We start from the raw sequence: 16,933 nt of genomic DNA on the forward strand, positions 1-16,933 counted from the left end.
TTTGGCACAAACTTCCTGACCAGGAAGTGGAAAGTCTGAAATCGAGGCTCCGTTCTACTTCCTGCCTATAAATGGGCATGATACGTATTAGTATACATGCACTTCATAGACCTTCCCCTGGATGTCAAGAAATTTAGTGTTTATCTTGGTCTGAAGTGGAATACAAGCTCTTTGTATGACGTGTCCCCCATTTCCTGTTTCCTGGAGAGCGCGTCAAGGGACCTGGATTTGCCTTCTGTTTAGCTGCCGTTATAGGCGACTACTATCTCCGGCTTTGATTTTATTTGATACATGTGACCATATCATCGTAAAGTATGTTTTTTCAATATAGTTTAATCAGATTATTGAAATTTTTTCGGGAGTTTTGCCGTGTTCCGTTCTCTGACTTTGTTGACGATGGAGAGATTCGCGCCACTTGGCTAGTGTGCTTGCTAAATCGAGAGGGAAAGTGGCCGTTCTAAATCCAAACAACGATTGTTCTTGACAAAGGACCCCTTGTCCAACATTCTGATGAAAGATCAGCAAAAGTAAGAAACATTTTATGATGCTATTTCATATATCTGTCGTACATGTGAACTAGTCGTGGGCGCCCAACTTTTGGGTACTCTAGCTATACCGAAGCTGGATGTCGTAATGAAGTTATTTTTTAGAATTCTAACACTGCGATTTCATTAAGAACTAATGGATCTATCATTTCCTATACAACATGTATGTTTTAGTTATGTTTATGAATAGCTATTTGGTCAGAATATGTGTGTCAGAAAAAGTGTCCGAAAAAAATCTGGGCGTTGTGGGAAAAAGTAGCTAAGTTAGCACAATGTATAACCATTGATTTCAGCTCTAAATATGCACATTTTCGAACAAAACATAAGTGTATGTATAACCTGATGTTATAGGACTGTCATCTGATGAAGAATATCAAGGTTAGTCAAAAATTATATATCTTTTACTGGTTTGTTACGATCGCTAACTTTTACTGCTGGGGAAGGGCTTGTGTTTTTGGCTATTGTGGTAAGCTAATATAACGCTATATTGTGTTTTCGCTGTAAAACACTTGATAAATCGGAAATATTGTCTGGAATCACAAGATGCCTGTCTTTCATTTGCTGTACACTATGTATTTTTCAGAAATGTTTTATGATGAGTATTTAGGTATTTGGCGTTGGTGTCTGTAATTATTCTGTCTGCTTTCGGTGCAATTTCTGATTGTAGCTGCAATGTAAACTATGATTTATACCTGAAATATGCACATTTTTCGAACAAAACATAGATTTATTGAATAACATGTTATAAGACTGTCATCTGATGAAGTTGTTTGTTGGTTAGTTTGGTTGGTTCTTGGTTAGTTAGGTTGGCTTTGTGCATGCTACCTGTGCTGTGAAAAATGTCTGTCTGTTTTGTATTTGGTGGTGAGCTAACATAAATATACGTGGTGTTTTCGCTGTAAAACATTTTAAAAATCGGACATGTTGGCTGGATTCACAAGATGTGTACCTTTCATATGCTGTATTGGACTTGTTAATGTGTGAAAGTTAAATATTAAAAAAAAAAAAAAAATTGAATTTCGCGCCCTGCACTTGAGCTGGCTGTTGTCATAAGTGTACCGACGTCGGGCTTGCAGCCAGAAGAAGTTCTTAATTTACATAAACCCTTTGTGGACATAGCTGTGGTCTGCTAGGCCTGCTGTTCCTCAAACGCATATTCATAGGACATTATGGTAATCGTGATGCTGCTCTGCCCTTTTCACACTCTCAGAGAAGTCTGTGTTTGTGTATGTGTGTGTCTGTGTGTGTGTGTGTGTGTGTGTGTGTGTGTGTGTGTGTGTGTGTGTGTGTGTGTGTGTGTGTGTGTGTGTGTGTGTGTGTGTGTGTGTGTGCGCGCACGCACGTGTATGCATATGTTGGAAATTCGTTTCCCTCATTTAAGTTTATCTCGTATCTAGAGTTAAATTATTTTTGCCATGAAAATAACAACAGTTCAACAGTAGTGCAGCCAGCCATAAAACAATGCTTGGATTTACTGATTGCTAAGTGACTCCCAAGTGGCGCAATGGGCTAAGGCTGTCACACCCTGGCCTCTGTTATATTGATTTTCTTTATTAGTTTAGTTAGGTCAGGGTGTGACATGGGATGTTTGTGTGTTTTGTCTAGTTTAGGGTGTGTGTATTGTTTAGGGGGTTGTGTATAGTGTATGGGGTTGTGTTCAGTAGAGAGGTTTAGGAAAGTCTATGGTTGCCTGGTTTGGTTCTCAATCAGAGACAGCTGTTTATTGTTGTCTCTGATTGGGAGCCATATTTAAGGCAGCCATAGGCTTTAGGTGATTGTGGGTAATTGTCTATGTTGAACGTTAGTAGCTTGTGTGTGCACTTTCGTTTATAGCTTCACGGTCGTTTATTGTTTTGTTAGTTTTGTAAGAGTGTTTCGTGTTAAGTCTTCGTCTAATAAAAGGAAGATGTATGTCTCTCACGCTGCGCCTTGGTCCGCTTATTATGACGATCGTGACAGAATTACCCACCAAACCAGGACCAAGCAGCGTGGTAAAAAGCAGCAGCAGCGATGTCAAGACTCCTGGACGTGGGAGGAAATCCTAGACGGGAGAGGACCCTGGGCACAGCCAGGGGAATATCACCGCCCCAAGGCAGAGATGGAGGCAGCACGGCAGGAAGCGACACGGTAGGAAGCCCGAGAGACAGCCCCAAAAAATTATTGGGGGGGGGGGGGCACTTGGAGCAGTCGGCGAAGTTGAGGGGTGAGTCTGAGATTGTCGAGGAGTTATTGGACAGATTGGAGGAGAGTGAACGAAGGGGAGATTATGAGACATTCGAGGAGTTGTTGACGAAATTGGAGGAGAGTGAAGAGAGAGAGCTGTTGGTTTGGCAGAGTATGCATGGCATTCTCCCTGAGGAGCGTGTTAGCTGTCCGATGCCACCTGTGTCAGTTCCTCGTACTCAGCCTGAAACTTGTGTTAAAGTTCCGGAAGATTTGATGCCGGCTATACACACCAGGTCTCCAGTACACCTTCACAACCCGGTGTGTCCTGTTCCTGCTTCTTGCACTCATCCTGAGATGCGTGTCCCCAGCCCGGTACCACCAGTTCCGGCACCACGCACTAGGCCTAATGTGCGTCTCCAGAGCCCTGTACGCACTGTTCCTGCTCCCCGCACTAGCCTTGAGGTGCGTGTCTCCAGCCCATTACTACCAGTGCCTACACCACGCACTAGCCTTGAGGTGCGTGTCTCCAGCCCATTACTACCAGTGCCTACACCACGCACCAAGCCTTCTGTGCGTCTCCAGAGTCCTGTGCGTCCTGTTGCTGCTCCCCGCACTAGCCTTGAGGTGCGTGTCCTCAGCCCGGTTCCTCCAGTTCCGGTACCACGCACCTGGCCTACTGTGCGCCCCCATGTCCAGTATGCCCTGTTCCTTCTCCCCGCACTAGCCTTGAGGTGCGTGTCCTCAGCCCGGTTCCTCCAGTTCCGGTACCACGCACCAGGCCTACTGTGCGCCTCAGCCGGCCAGAGTCTGCCGTCTGCCCAGTGCCGCCTGCACTGTCCGTCTGCCCAGTGCCGCCTGCACTGTCCGTCTGCCCAGTGCCGCCTGCACTGTCCGTCTGCCCAGAGCCGTCAGAGCCGCCCGTCTGCCCAGAGCCGTCAGAGCCGCCCGTCTGTCCCGAGCCGTCAGAGCCGCCCGTCTGTCCCGAGCCGTCAGAGCCGCCCGTCTGTCCCGAGCCGTCAGAGCCGCCCGTCTGTCCCGAGCCGTCAGAGCCGCCCGTCTGTCCCGAGCCGTCAGAGCCGCCCGTCTGTCCCGAGCCGTCAGAGCCGCCCGTCTGTCCCGAGCCGTCAGAGCCGCCCGTCTGCCCCGAGCCGTCAGAGCCGCCCGTCTGTCCCGAGCCGTCAGAGCCGCCCGTCTGTCCCGAGCCGTCAGAGCCGACCGTCTGTCCCGAGCCGTCAGAGCCGACCGTCTGTCCCGAGCCGTCAGAGCCGACCGTCTGTCCCGAGCCGTCAGAGCCGCCCGTCTGTCCCGAGCCGTCAGAGCCGCCCGTCTGTCCCGAGCCGTCAGAGCCGTCCGCCAGACAGGATCAGCCAGAGCCGTCCGCCAGACAGGATCAGCCAGAGCCGTCCGCCAGACAGGATCAGCCAGAGCCGTCCGCCAGACAGGATCAGCCAGAGCCGTCCGCCAGCCATGACCAGCCAGAGCCGTCCGCCAGCCATGACCAGCCAGAGCCGTCCGCCAGCCATGACCAGCCAGAGCCGTCCGCCAGCCATGACCAGCCAGAGCCGTCCGCCAGCCATGACCAGCCAGAGCCGTCCGCCAGCCATGACCAGCCAGAGCCGTCCGCCAGCCATGACCAGCCAGAGCCGTCCGCCAGCCATGACCAGCCAGAGCCGTCAGCCAGCCATGACCAGCCAGAGCCGTCAGCAAGCCATGACCAGCCAGAGCCGTCAGCCAGCCATGACCAGCCAGAGCCGTCAGCCAGCCATGACCAGCCAGAGCCGTCAGTCAGCCAGCCATGACCAGCCAGAGCCGTCAGTCAGCCAGCACCAGCCAGAGCCGTCAGCCAGCCATGACCAGCCAGAGCCGTCAGCCAGCCATGACCAGCCAGAGCCGTCAGCCAGCCATGACCAGCCAGAGCCGTCAGCCAGCCATGACCAGCCAGAGCCGTCAGCCAGCCATGACCAGCCAGAGCCGTCAGCCAGCCAGAGCCGTCAGCCAGCCATGACCAGCCAGAGCCGTCAGCCAGCCAGGATCCGCCAGAGCCGTCAGCCAGCCAGGATCCGCCAGAGCCAGCCAGCCAGGATCCGCCAGAGCCAGCCAGCCAGTCCGGAGCTGCCCCTCAGTCCGGAGCTGCCCCTCAGTCCGGAGCTGCCCCTCAGTCCGGAGCTGCCCCTCCGTCCAGTGGCACCCTATGGGATGGTATTCAGTCCGGGACTCGCCGTTCCAGAGGCGCCACCAAAGCGGGTAGTGACTATGGTGGAGGGGGGTCCACGTCCCGCACCCGAGCCGCCACCATAGGAAGGCCCACCCGGACCCTCCCCTTCTGTGTCAGGTTTTGCGGCCGGAGTCCGCACCTTTGGGGGGGGGGGGTACTGTCACACCCTGGCCTCTGTTATATTGATTTTCTTTATTAGTTTAGTTAGGTCAGGGTGTGACATGGGATGTTTGTGTGTTTTGTCTAGTTTAGGGTGTGTGTATTGTTTAGGGGGTTGTGTATGGGGTTGTGTTCAGTAGAGAGGTTTAGGAAAGTCTATGGTTGCCTGGTTTGGTTCTCAATCAGAGACAGCTGTTTATTGTTGTCTCTGATTGGGAGCCATATTTTAGGCAGCCATAGGCTTATCAGCCAGAGCCGTCCGCCAGACAGGATCAGCCAGAGCCGTCCGCCAGACAGGATCAGCCAGAGCCGTCCGCCAGACAGGATCAGCCAGAGCCGTCCGCCAGCCATGACCAGCCAGAGCCGTCCGCCAGCCATGACCAGCCAGAGCCGTCCGCCAGCCATGACCAGCCAGAGCCGTCCGCCAGCCATGACCAGCCAGAGCCGTCCGCCAGCCATGACCAGCCGGAGCCGTCAGCCAGCCATGACCAGCCAGAGCCGTCAGCCAGCCATGACCAGCCAGAGCCGTCAGCCAGCCATGACCAGCCAGAGCCGTCAGCCAGCCATGACCAGCCAGAGCCGTCAGTCAGCCAGCCATGACCAGCCAGAGCCGTCAGTCAGCCAGCCATGACCAGCCAGAGCCGTCAGCCAGCCATGACCAGCCAGAGCCGTCAGCCAGCCATGACCAGCCAGAGCCGTCAGCCAGCCATGACCAGCCAGAGCCGTCAGCCAGCCATGACCAGCCAGAGCCGTCAGCCAGCCATGACCAGCCAGAGCCGTCAGCCAGCCATGACCAGCCAGAGCCGTCAGCCAGCCATGACCAGCCAGAGCCGTCAGCCAGCCATGACCAGCCAGAGCCGTCAGCCAGCCAGAGCCGTCAGCCAGCCATGACCAGCCAGAGCCGTCAGCCAGCCAGGATCCGCCAGAGCCGTCAGCCAGCCAGGATCCGCCAGAGCCGTCAGCCAGCCAGGATCCGCCAGAGCCGTCAGCCAGCCAGGATCCGCCAGAGCCGTCAGCCAGCCAGGATCCGCCAGAGCCAGCCAGCCAGGATCCGCCAGAGCCAGCCAGCCAGTCCGGAGCTGCCCCTCAGTCCGGAGCTGCCCCTCAGTCCGGAGCTGCCCCTCAGTCCGGAGCTGCCCCTCAGTCCGGAGCTGCCCCTCAGTCCAGTGGCGCCCTATGGGATGGTATTCAGTCCGGGACTCGCCGTTCCAGAGGCGCCACCAAAGCGGGTAGTGACTATGGTGGAAGGGGGTCCACGTCCCGCACCCGAGCCGCCACCATAGGAAGGCCCACCCGGACCCTCCCCTTCTGTGTCAGGTTTTGCGGCCGGAGTCCGCACCTTTGGGGGGGGGTACTGTCACACCCTGGCCTCTGTTATATTGATTTTCTTTATTAGTTTAGTTAGGTCAGGGTGTGACATGGGGGATGTTTGTGTGTTTTGTCTAGTTTAGGGTGTGTGTATTGTTTAGGGGGTTGTGTATGGGGTTGTGTTCAGTAGAGAGGTTTAGGAAAGTCTATGGTTGCCTGGTTTGGTTCTCAATCAGAGACAGCTGTTTATTGTTGTCTCTGATTGGGAGCCATATTTAAGGCAGCCATAGGCTTTAGGTGATTGTGGGTAATTGTCTATGTTGAACGTTAGTAGCTTGTGTGTGCACTTTCGTTTATAGCTTCACGGTCGTTTATTGTTTTGTTAGTTTTGTAAGAGTGTTTCGTGTTAAGTCTTCGTCTAATAAAAGGAAGATGTATGTCTCTCACGCTGCGCCTTGGTCCGCTTATTATGACGATCGTGACAGAGGCACTGCATGTCTGCATGACCCTGGTTCGATCCCGGGCTGTAACACAACCGGCCGTGATCGGGAGTCCCATAGGGCATCGTCCGGGTTAGGGGAGGGTTTGGCCGGGGTAGGCCGTCATTGTAAAATAAGAATTGGTTCTTAACTGGCTTGCCTAGTTAAATTAAATTTTAAAAAGTGTTCATCAATAGATAATTGGAAGATGGAGAGCACTACAACAAGAGCACTTCAAGTGTTGTTTAAAGCATGGCGGTGAGGGAGAAAACAAGCTAATCATTGAATCATCAGATACAATGTATCTTACAAGTAACAAAATGAAAAAAACACTAACAGACAAATTGTATTCCAGGAACCACAAAAACACCTTCCAAGATATTAAGAATGTCATCTCTCTCTAGTGACATACTGTATGCATCCCAAATGGCACCCTATTCCCTATATAGAGTGCACTACTTTTGACCAGACCCCATGGTAAGGCAGAATGGGGTGCCATTTGGGATGCACACTACAGTATGTCTCCATGTAGACCATTCTCCCATATAGGGCTCCGGTCAACAGTAGTGCACTATATAGGGAATAGGATCCCATTTGGGACAAAACCACTGCTATCATTTTCACAAGAACCTATCATATCATACAGATACAGATGGAATTCTCTCTGAGTCTCAAAGGGTTAACAAAATCCAAAAAGCAGAGGTTGCCGTCTCGGTGGTTCCCATGGTAACGGCTCCCCATGACTGAACTGAGCACGCTCAGAATTGAACGTGCTTCTCTGTGTGACTCCTGCTCTAGCTGAAGGATCCTGGCTGTGCTGTGCTGCACTGGGCATGACACACACAAACAGCTACCACACACTTACACACAGATTTCACCATAAACCTGAATTAGGATAAAATAGGTTGTGACACAGCAGTTGTAATCCCGGGTTTGGATTACTGTAACAGAATATACAGTACAAACACACACTTCACACTTACACACTGATTTCACCATAAACCTGAGTTCAGACATGGGATTAGGGTGAAATAGGTTATGTCACAGCAGTTGTAATTCTGGGCTATTACAATATAGTCTATTACAATATTACAGGATTCCTGGCTTTGTAGTATTTTAATAGACTATACAAATATACATATATGCCATACTTCTAAATTATAAGCATATGAGCTAGGAATATCCTGTGACTTCTATTCTACAGATGCTTTCATTCATTGTGTTTGTTCATCCATGAGCCAGGAGTAAAATTAGCTGAATGTCAATATCTCATTATCTAATTTAACCCGGAAATGAGGTAAGACATTCCAACAGGTGTAATTGTAAGTTACTACATTTACACTATATTTGTAATACCAAACACTAAAACGCCTGTTGGAAATGAATTTGGGGCAATCAAAAGGCACTGATAACATTCTCTAAGAGCATACAGTGTGCCTACGGGCCCTGGTCAAATGTAGTGCACTATATAGGGAATAGGGCGCCATTTGGGACCGCCATTTCTCTTTTTGTGTCACAACCATGTGGCGGACAGACAGAGGCTTCCCAACAGTCCTCTCTGTGACTGCTAAATCACGGCTCTGATTGCTTTCCTCGTCTGTTTGATGGTGCAGCTCGACCTAGCACTCAGTCAGCCGCCCAGCAAGCCTGCCGAAGACCAGCACGATGGCGTCCCAAATGGCACCCTATTCCCTATATAGTGCACTACTTTTGACCAGACCCCATGGTAAGGCGGAATGGGGTGCCATTTGGGATGCACCCTACAGTATGTCTCCATGTAGACCATTCTCCAGAATGAAAATTACCCTCTTCCTGCACGGCACAGCAGCCACAAGCATTCCTTCTTGTAAGCTAATTGCTGCTTTCTGTGGCTCTGGTAGAAAGTATATTAAATGCCAATTGATATAAAGGCAAAATCACAAGCGCAAGCTGAAGGCGGACGCAGCCGAGGAGACAACGGATTAGGAAAATGAAAAAGATACCTCTGGTCATACTTTACAGAGGGGTAAGGAGTGACTACGCCTTCGTAAAATCAAAAATGCTTGGGCGGAGCGCATCGTTTTGATTTACGTGAGATGAGAATATACAAAATCGACAAAACTTCCTCTTGACAGGAAACACCAAGGTTAAAAGTGGTCGGTAATTGTCAGTTGAGCCAGTGTTGATTTGTTGGCATTAGCGACACATCCGATGCAGTGAGTGTGCCCTTGCCAATCTGACCATGTCGTGTCATTAGGCTTTTAAAAAGCAATGCCATCTCCTCTAGTGGGCTACTACTACTGACCAGCCCTATAAAGTGGGGTTTGGACTGTGTCCCAAACGTCTCCTTATTCCCTATGTAGTGCACTATTGATCAGTGCAATTGGGCTCCGGTCAAAAGTAGTACACTAAATAGGGAATAGGGTGCCATTTGGGATGCAGCATTGGTCTCTACATTAATCATGGATGTGGCCTTGGCTTTCAGGATAACACTCAAACCCTAGGAGTCTTATCTCAGGCCATTCTTGGCATACGTTTGTTTGCATCTTCAAGCCAAGCTCTCAAAGCCCCTTAAAGCCAAATATTTTTTTCTGTTCTATCAGAGTCCAACGTTTCATGGTCTACATCCCAAATACCTATTCCCTACATAGTGCACTACTTTTGACTAGAGGCTTTGGTCAAAAGTAGTCCATTAGGTAGGGAATAAGGTGCTATTTGGGATGCAGCCCCGAGCTGTCCAAGTGGAGGCCACTTCTTGGGGCCAAGTGGCCCCGTCGGTCACTGTTAACAGGCATGTTCTGTGTGACCGCTACTTCATATCCAGCTCTGGTGTCCCACGGAATTACCACTTCCATTTGCTTAACTCCAATAAAAATATCTACTGTTGACTGCCAGAGTGATCCCACAGATCCCATCATCATCCATAAGCAATCTACCATACTGGATCATGTAGCCGGGAGCCAGCCAGTCAATTACTCCAACCAAATAGGCTTTGCAAAAGATTAGGGAGTAGCTGTTGGAAATAGTACAAGGTGGAGACTTAGGCTTAAAAAAAGTAGCAAAGTGTAATATCAGCTGTATACATGCACCGTAAAATGAGCCACTTTCAAATCATTGCCATTTTGACCACTATATTTCCTCAGTCTGAGCGTTTCCTTTCCCATCAGTGAGACTGAGCCGCTAAGATGCTTCATCAATCACTCTCCCTAGTCACCCTCTGCTCCACGCTGTGCGGAGCAGCTGCGACTCCTAAAGCCACATCCCCACTGCCTCTCATAGATCACTGTAACATCACAAAATCAGGTTCAAGGTATAGCCATTTGTAGAGGGGAGATGGTGGGCACCTTTATTCATTTTCTAGCACACTACTTTTGACCAGGGATATGGGCTATAGTAGTGCACTATATAGGGAATAGGGTGCCATTTGGGGGACACCCACACTGTCTTCCTGAAGTCCCCAGTTTAGCCCTTGACTGGCTCACAACTGGCATGGATCAGGCTGCGCTAAGTAGAGCAAAGACTCCCTGCATACCTTAGTAATCTTGGTGTGATCCTCTCTTAAGGACTTGTATGTCTGCCCTGTCGGTCTATCTGCAGTGATCAGTGACACTCACAGACGGGCATCTGAGGCTGCATTAACTCGGTCCGCAACCCCTTGCCAACTTACTGCATCTTAAACCCAACCACATCCACTGCCACTTACGGTAATATTTTGTACATGCATAAAGAAGGGGTAGTATTGCAGAGCCCGTGGTCTAGTGATAACCACTCTTACTTTATGCACATGTTTGCACTACCCACCAGAGCCTGGGGTTCAATCCCCGGCGCCACCCCTCTACCTTGTTTCTTCCACTTCCTTACCTGTCTCCCTGTCTGATTTCAGTACAGTCTCAGAAAAATCCACTTCAAAACAAAGGTCACTAGACCCCATTATGCTCTTGAAGACAGAGAGAGTAAACCATCCTGAAGGTCCTTCAGATCAGGGCTCTTGCATCTTTAGTGTGGGTGTTGAAGGTAGACCGACAAGGCTACTGCATCCTACCACATCCACTCCCATTCTATCATACCATACTATGCATAAATAAAAAGGAAAATGTGTCCGGGAACCCCAGAACTTCCCAGACATACAGTAGAACGTGATCCATCCCACAGGTCATGTAGGTTAGGGGTCGGGGGTCAAATGTCTTACCTCTTTGGTGTGGGTGTGGAAGGAGACCGACATGTCCAGCAGCAGTTTCCTCTGCTCCACCCGCCGGACAAAGTCTTGGATCCTGACCTCCAGGTGCCGTGCTGCTTTGTAGATCTCCTCCGGGTCACATTCCCCAGTCTGGGCCAGCTGCTCGGCCGCCTCCAGGAGCTTGTCTGCGTTGGTGTAGGTGTTCTGGTACCCAGAGAAGACAAGCAGGCAGCTCAATTAGATGAGGACAACACAATCAGGTAAAGAACTGTATCTGTCTAAAGTCTCTGCTCTCTGCAGGGCCCAACTACTGCAACGCTGAGGCCTCTTGAGTTGGTAGAGAATTGTGTCTGTTTGTCTGCACTCTGTCTCCGCACGCTTTGACTGACTACTGCCCTCTGATGTCTCGCTCTCTCCTCCACCGCCAGAGACAGACAGGACCTCTCTCTCTGATTGGCGCCTCCACTAAACTGCCTCAAAAACAGTTCCATTCACACGTATACAGCAGGGCCATCGGTGCAGAGTGGTATGGTAAATCCCTGGCTATCTTCCATATGTGCTAATCCCACAGCCTGGCAGGGGACAAGTGTGGTCTCTGGATGGACACAGCAGTGGAGACCAAGTCAGTAAAGCAACAGCCATTAGGGCAGGACAGATGAATGGCTAGATAACACGTAGCATATAACACTGTGCTGATCCGGTTGGGATGGGATGGCCCCATGGCTCGGGACCTGGTAACCTTCTGTAAGGTCATGGCAGTGAGTCACATTCACTGGGCCAAAGGGTACCCTATTCCCTATATAGTGCACTACCTTTGACCAGAGTGCAGAGCTCTGGTCAAAAGTAGTGCACTATAAACGGTATAGGGTGTCATTTGTGATGCATCCTGGTCCATTTAGGAATAGAGACGGACCCTGACTCAGTGACCCACTACCTGGAGAAGATGTGACACTATGGGCCAAATCATAATCACAGTCACGTAATTAAACTCCTACGGTATCTATCTCCTTATCTGCCGTGTCTGCCTTTTTCACGCCGTGAAAATATCCCAATCCATCAATTTTTTCCAAATAAAGCAGAATCCCACTTTTACACACAGTCTCTGTGTCACATTGGCATTAGCTCTGGCCCAAATCGAATTTATTCCCAGTGAATAGAGAGGGTCAGCGCATTATACGGCGTACAATGAAGGGTCAATTCAATGGACATGGATACAGTAAACAGGATTACATTTGGAGCGTCCATATATACGCTGATTGTACAAAACATTAGGAACACCTTACTAATATTGAGTTGCAAACCCCTTTTTGACTTCAGAACAGCCTAGATTTGTTGGGGCATGGACTCTACAAGGTGTCGAAAGCGTTCCACAGGGATGCTGGACCATGTTGCCTCCAATGCTTCCCACAGTTGTTTCAAGTTGGCTGGATGTCCTTTGGGTGGTGGACCCATTCTTGATACAAACTGGAAACGGTTGAAAACCCAGCATCATTGTAGTTCTTGACACAAACCGATGCACCTGGCACCTACTACCATACCCTGTCCAAAGACACTTAAATATTTTGTCTTGCCCATTCACCCTCTGAATGGCACATATACACTCAGTGTACAATGAGTCTATAAACATTAGCAACACCTGCTCTTCCATCACATAGACTGATGAACCCAGATGAAAGCTATAATCCCATATTGATGTCACTCATTAAATCCACTTCAATGAGTGTAGATGAAGGGGAGGAGACAGGTTAAAGAAGGATTTGAAAGCCTTGAGACAATTGAGACATGGATTGTGTATGTGTGCCATTCAGAGGGTGAATGGGCAAGACAAAAGATTTAAGTGCCTTTGAACGGGGTATGGTAGTTACGTGCCAGCTGCACCAGTTTATGCCAAGAACTGCAACGCTGCTGTGTTTTAGCACTACTTTTGACCAAGGTCCTTAGGGCTCTGGTCAAAAGTAGTGCCCTATATAGGGAAAAGGGTGCCATTTCGGAGCCAAAGTGGTGTGTTGGGTGTATTCCACACAGCAGCAGAAGGTCTAGGCAGCACACAAATTTCATCCCATCAGAAGAACTCCTTCTCTGTCTTTGGTCTGTCTTCTCTTCTCCCTCCAGAGACGTGAAAATCAATAACTCCGTGCAGGCTTTCCCCTCACAGAGTTGGCTGGGCTGACGTGGATCCCTCCCTCCCTCCCTCCCTCCCTCCCTCCCTCCCTCCCTCCCTTTGTCTTAGTCTTTTTTAATACTATGCTGGATTCCCTCTGTATCGCTTTCATTCAATCTGTTGCACGCGCAGGACTTTTATGAGCATGATGCCAGAAACAAAAGCTCTGTGCCTCTCTCTCTCTCTCTCTCTCTTTCTCGCTCTCTCCATATGAAAGAGGAAAAAACTTCTGTTGAAGATGAAGAGAAAGAGGTATTGGCAAAGGTATTGTGAGAAATAGGTTGTGAGGGAGTAGGGAGACTCTTATTTAACTCAAAGTCCTGGTTGTCTGGCTATCTGTCTGGGCACGGTGTTGACAGTGGACTCAAATGCACCAAGGACTACTTTGTCTCGAGGCTATAAACTGTGATGCACAACTCTTCCTTCAGAAGTGGAAAAGCAGGATTCTGAACAGTAGATTTAGACTGTAGTCAAGCCCAACGTCGTCCATCCTCTAAAACATGGTGTTAGCCCTAGACATGACACTCACTTCTACTGTGTCCTGTTTTAAATCTGTGCCTTTCTCTTTTGTCCTATCTCTCTTTTTCACCCTTTCACTTCCTCCCTATCTCTCTTTCGCCCTCTCTTTCAGCCTCTTTCTCTTTCTCGCCCTCTCTCTCTCGCCCTCTCTCTGTTTCTCGCCCTATCTCTCTTTCGCCCTCTCTCTTTTGCCCTCTCTTTCAGCCTCTTTCTCTTTCTCTTTCTCGCCCTCTCTCTCTCTTTCTCTCGTCCTATTAAGAAGGGCTCAGCCTAAACAAATATTTTTATTTTATTCCTCATAAATTGCTCGATGATATATTATGTAGAATATCAAATAAAGGCTTGTGCGCCAATCTCCTTTGATAAGGTGTTTTGGGAAGATGATGGTGCCATATGTACATATCTTAATGAGCTAAAATCTAACATATTCCAATATGAAGCGCTTTATTTGATTCAGTAAGCCATTTGATCCATTCTGCAGGAGTAGGAGTGAATTAAACATCCTCATCTCTTACACTTCCCCAGAGAGAATTTAATTGGTGGAAAATAGGATAAATAATGTGGAGTCTGATATTCAGATCTAAGTCTGGACCGGCCTCTCAGGTTGCATCCCAAATGGCACTCTATTCCCTATATAGTGCACTAGTTTTGCACTAGACTTTGGCTTGCCATGAAGAAAGACACGTCGTCCATCTTGAAAAAGTGGCAAACCGTATGACCCAAATCAAGCCAATCCATCATCGGAGGGGCTAAAATATTGCCGTAATACCCGGATTACACATCCTTTTACCATTAAAACTCAGCCCTAAGCACTGCTGTTATCACTAGTCACAGCTCATGCTGCTATGGTTACACTCAGGAAGTTAGCAAAGTGGAAGAAATGTGCCTGGTGATTCTAACATTTTCCTATCTTGCTGGGAAGCCGGGTGGTATCAGATACAGATGTAGGATCTTAATTTGATCAACCTGTTGCAAGAAAACTTTCCTGAAATGAAGAAAATTTAAAACTTGTAGAGTTTTTCAGGTTTAAAAAGGTTTTGTAATTTCCACTTTGAATCAGACTTCCGACTTCGTATCAACCCTGACCAAAATAACCGTACATTATTCACATTTCCTGCAGTTGCTGCAGGATACATTTCCCGGAGTAGCAAACTGACTCAAATTATAACCTCACATCTGTATTATCTCGCAAGTACTGCTTTTAGGTTTGCAACATTTTCCAGAATCAAGAGGGAGTAAGCAGGAAAGAAATGCAAAGCTCGCAACTGTCCTCATTCCTCGCACATGTGATGATCATTATGCCACCACGGGGCACTGTGTAACCACAGAAGCACGACTTGCTTACATACAACAACAACAAAAAAAGAAGCTTATATTATTTGTCCCTCCTCTCTTATTAATTAAGAGATGGAGTCCAGACAGGCTACTTTAGGAAACTTTCTGAACAGACATAGAGAGAATTAGCGAACACACACACACACACACACACACACACACACACACACACACACACACACACACACACACACACACACACACACACACACACACACACACACACACACACACACACACACACACACACACACACACACACACACACAAATGACCTTAAATCAATCAAAGCCACCAGCGCACCTCAGACACACACTAATCACACAAATGTATTCAAAACCTAGGCTCACCCTCAAGTCCATCAGAAAGTAGGTCTAGGCTACATTATAGCATAGCCTAATGCTAAAATAATGTTGCCTATCAAATGAATTGACAAGGAAAGTTTGAAGGGGGGAGAGAGAGACAGCTATAGTATTACTAGAGAAGTGGGTTATGAAACTATTGTCCAAACAAGTGACTTATTCTAGAGGAAGATCTAGACGATCAAAGGATACACTGATCACTCATGATTGGCTGCTAAATATAGGCTACAGGTGTCCCCATAGGTCTAATATTTCAATTGAGGAAGTGTGATCATAATAGTGTACTTGATATGTGTTTATGGATGAGAAAGTAAACTTCCCATTTCCTAAAAACGAGCTCAGCGGGTAATGGGGATTCCCTGCTTTGCGATCTGTTGCCTACGTCAACAGCCAGGCTTTCATTAAAGAGGCCTAGGCACTATTCTTTTCTATTGCACATTTAATTCAACTGACGCATTTGGCGATGTTCCACTTGAATTCATTGGCACAAAACGTGCGTCAGAGCAAAATACTGTTTTGTCTCTGGCTTGCATAGCACAGGTGGTGGTTGTCTAAATGCACTGTAGTAGGGTAGGCTAAAATATATAGGCTAGCATACGAATGGTGGATTAATAGACCAGCATATGAATTCACTTCTAAAGTACACTTCTCTGTTCCCTTCTTGCACAATTCATGCATCTCGGGCTGGCATCTCCACTGGCCTCTCTCTCTCTTCCTCTCTCTCTTCCTCTTACAGCTCTTGAACCAGTAGCCTATGTCACGACTTCCACCGAAGTCGGCTCCTCTCCTTGTTCGGGCGGCGTTCGGCGGTCGACGTCGCGGATTTCTAGCCATCGCCGCTCCATTTTTCATTTATCCATTTGTTTTGTCTTGTTCCCTGCACACCTGGTTTTCATTCCCCAATGACACTGCATGTATTTATTCCTCTGTTCCCCCTCATGTCTTTGTGTGAAATTGGTTTGTGTTATGTGCGCCAGACTGGTGTTCGTATATTCCGTGTTTTGTCACGAGGTATGTTTATTTGTTTGAACATAATTATTGTGACTGTTTGCGCGTTTTGCACTTTTGCCAATTGGTTGGACGTTTTGAGGCAGTGGCGTCCGTCTGTTGGTTTCTCCTGCCTCAATAAAGTGTGCGCCTGTTCACAACTCTCTGCTCTCCTGCACCTGACTCCGCTACCAGTATGCACACCATTGACAGCCTAGCCCAATGCGTGTCCCAGAAGTAGCAATATAGTTTGGTCCCTTATTTTGAGCGATGAAATATATATACAGTATATACTGTATATATATGAGGAAAGAAGCACCTTGCTCTTGCTTGCTGGATATAAAATAGGCTACAGCGTTCACAATGAACTGGCTGGGAAATTTGAATGGCCAGAGCTTCTCTGGTGTGATGTGATCACATTGGCTGGTGGTAGAAATGCAATAAACAAGGATTCCTCTATTCTCCCCACGCCGAATATTTATGTTCACAATGAAATGTATTACGTCAGAATGCCCAATGTTAAAATGTTTCCAATCAAATG

At 48.4% G+C, this 16,933-nt stretch overlaps 1 protein-coding gene across 1 annotated transcript in view; it reads right to left on the reverse strand.

Moving 5' to 3' along the window:
• LOC120064029 (kalirin) overlaps positions 1 to 16,933 on the reverse strand; it is a 112,517-nt gene that overhangs the window by 39,089 nt on the left and 56,495 nt on the right. The window contains exon 10 of the mRNA XM_039014338.1: positions 11,041 to 11,232. Coding sequence (XP_038870266.1) covers positions 11,041 to 11,232 — 192 coding nt within the window. The remainder of the gene's footprint in view (positions 1 to 11,040; positions 11,233 to 16,933) is intronic.

Source organism: Salvelinus namaycush, chromosome 19 (assembly GCF_016432855.1).
Source record: "Salvelinus namaycush isolate Seneca chromosome 19, SaNama_1.0, whole genome shotgun sequence".
NCBI classification, from domain to species: Eukaryota; Metazoa; Chordata; class Actinopteri; order Salmoniformes; family Salmonidae; genus Salvelinus; species Salvelinus namaycush.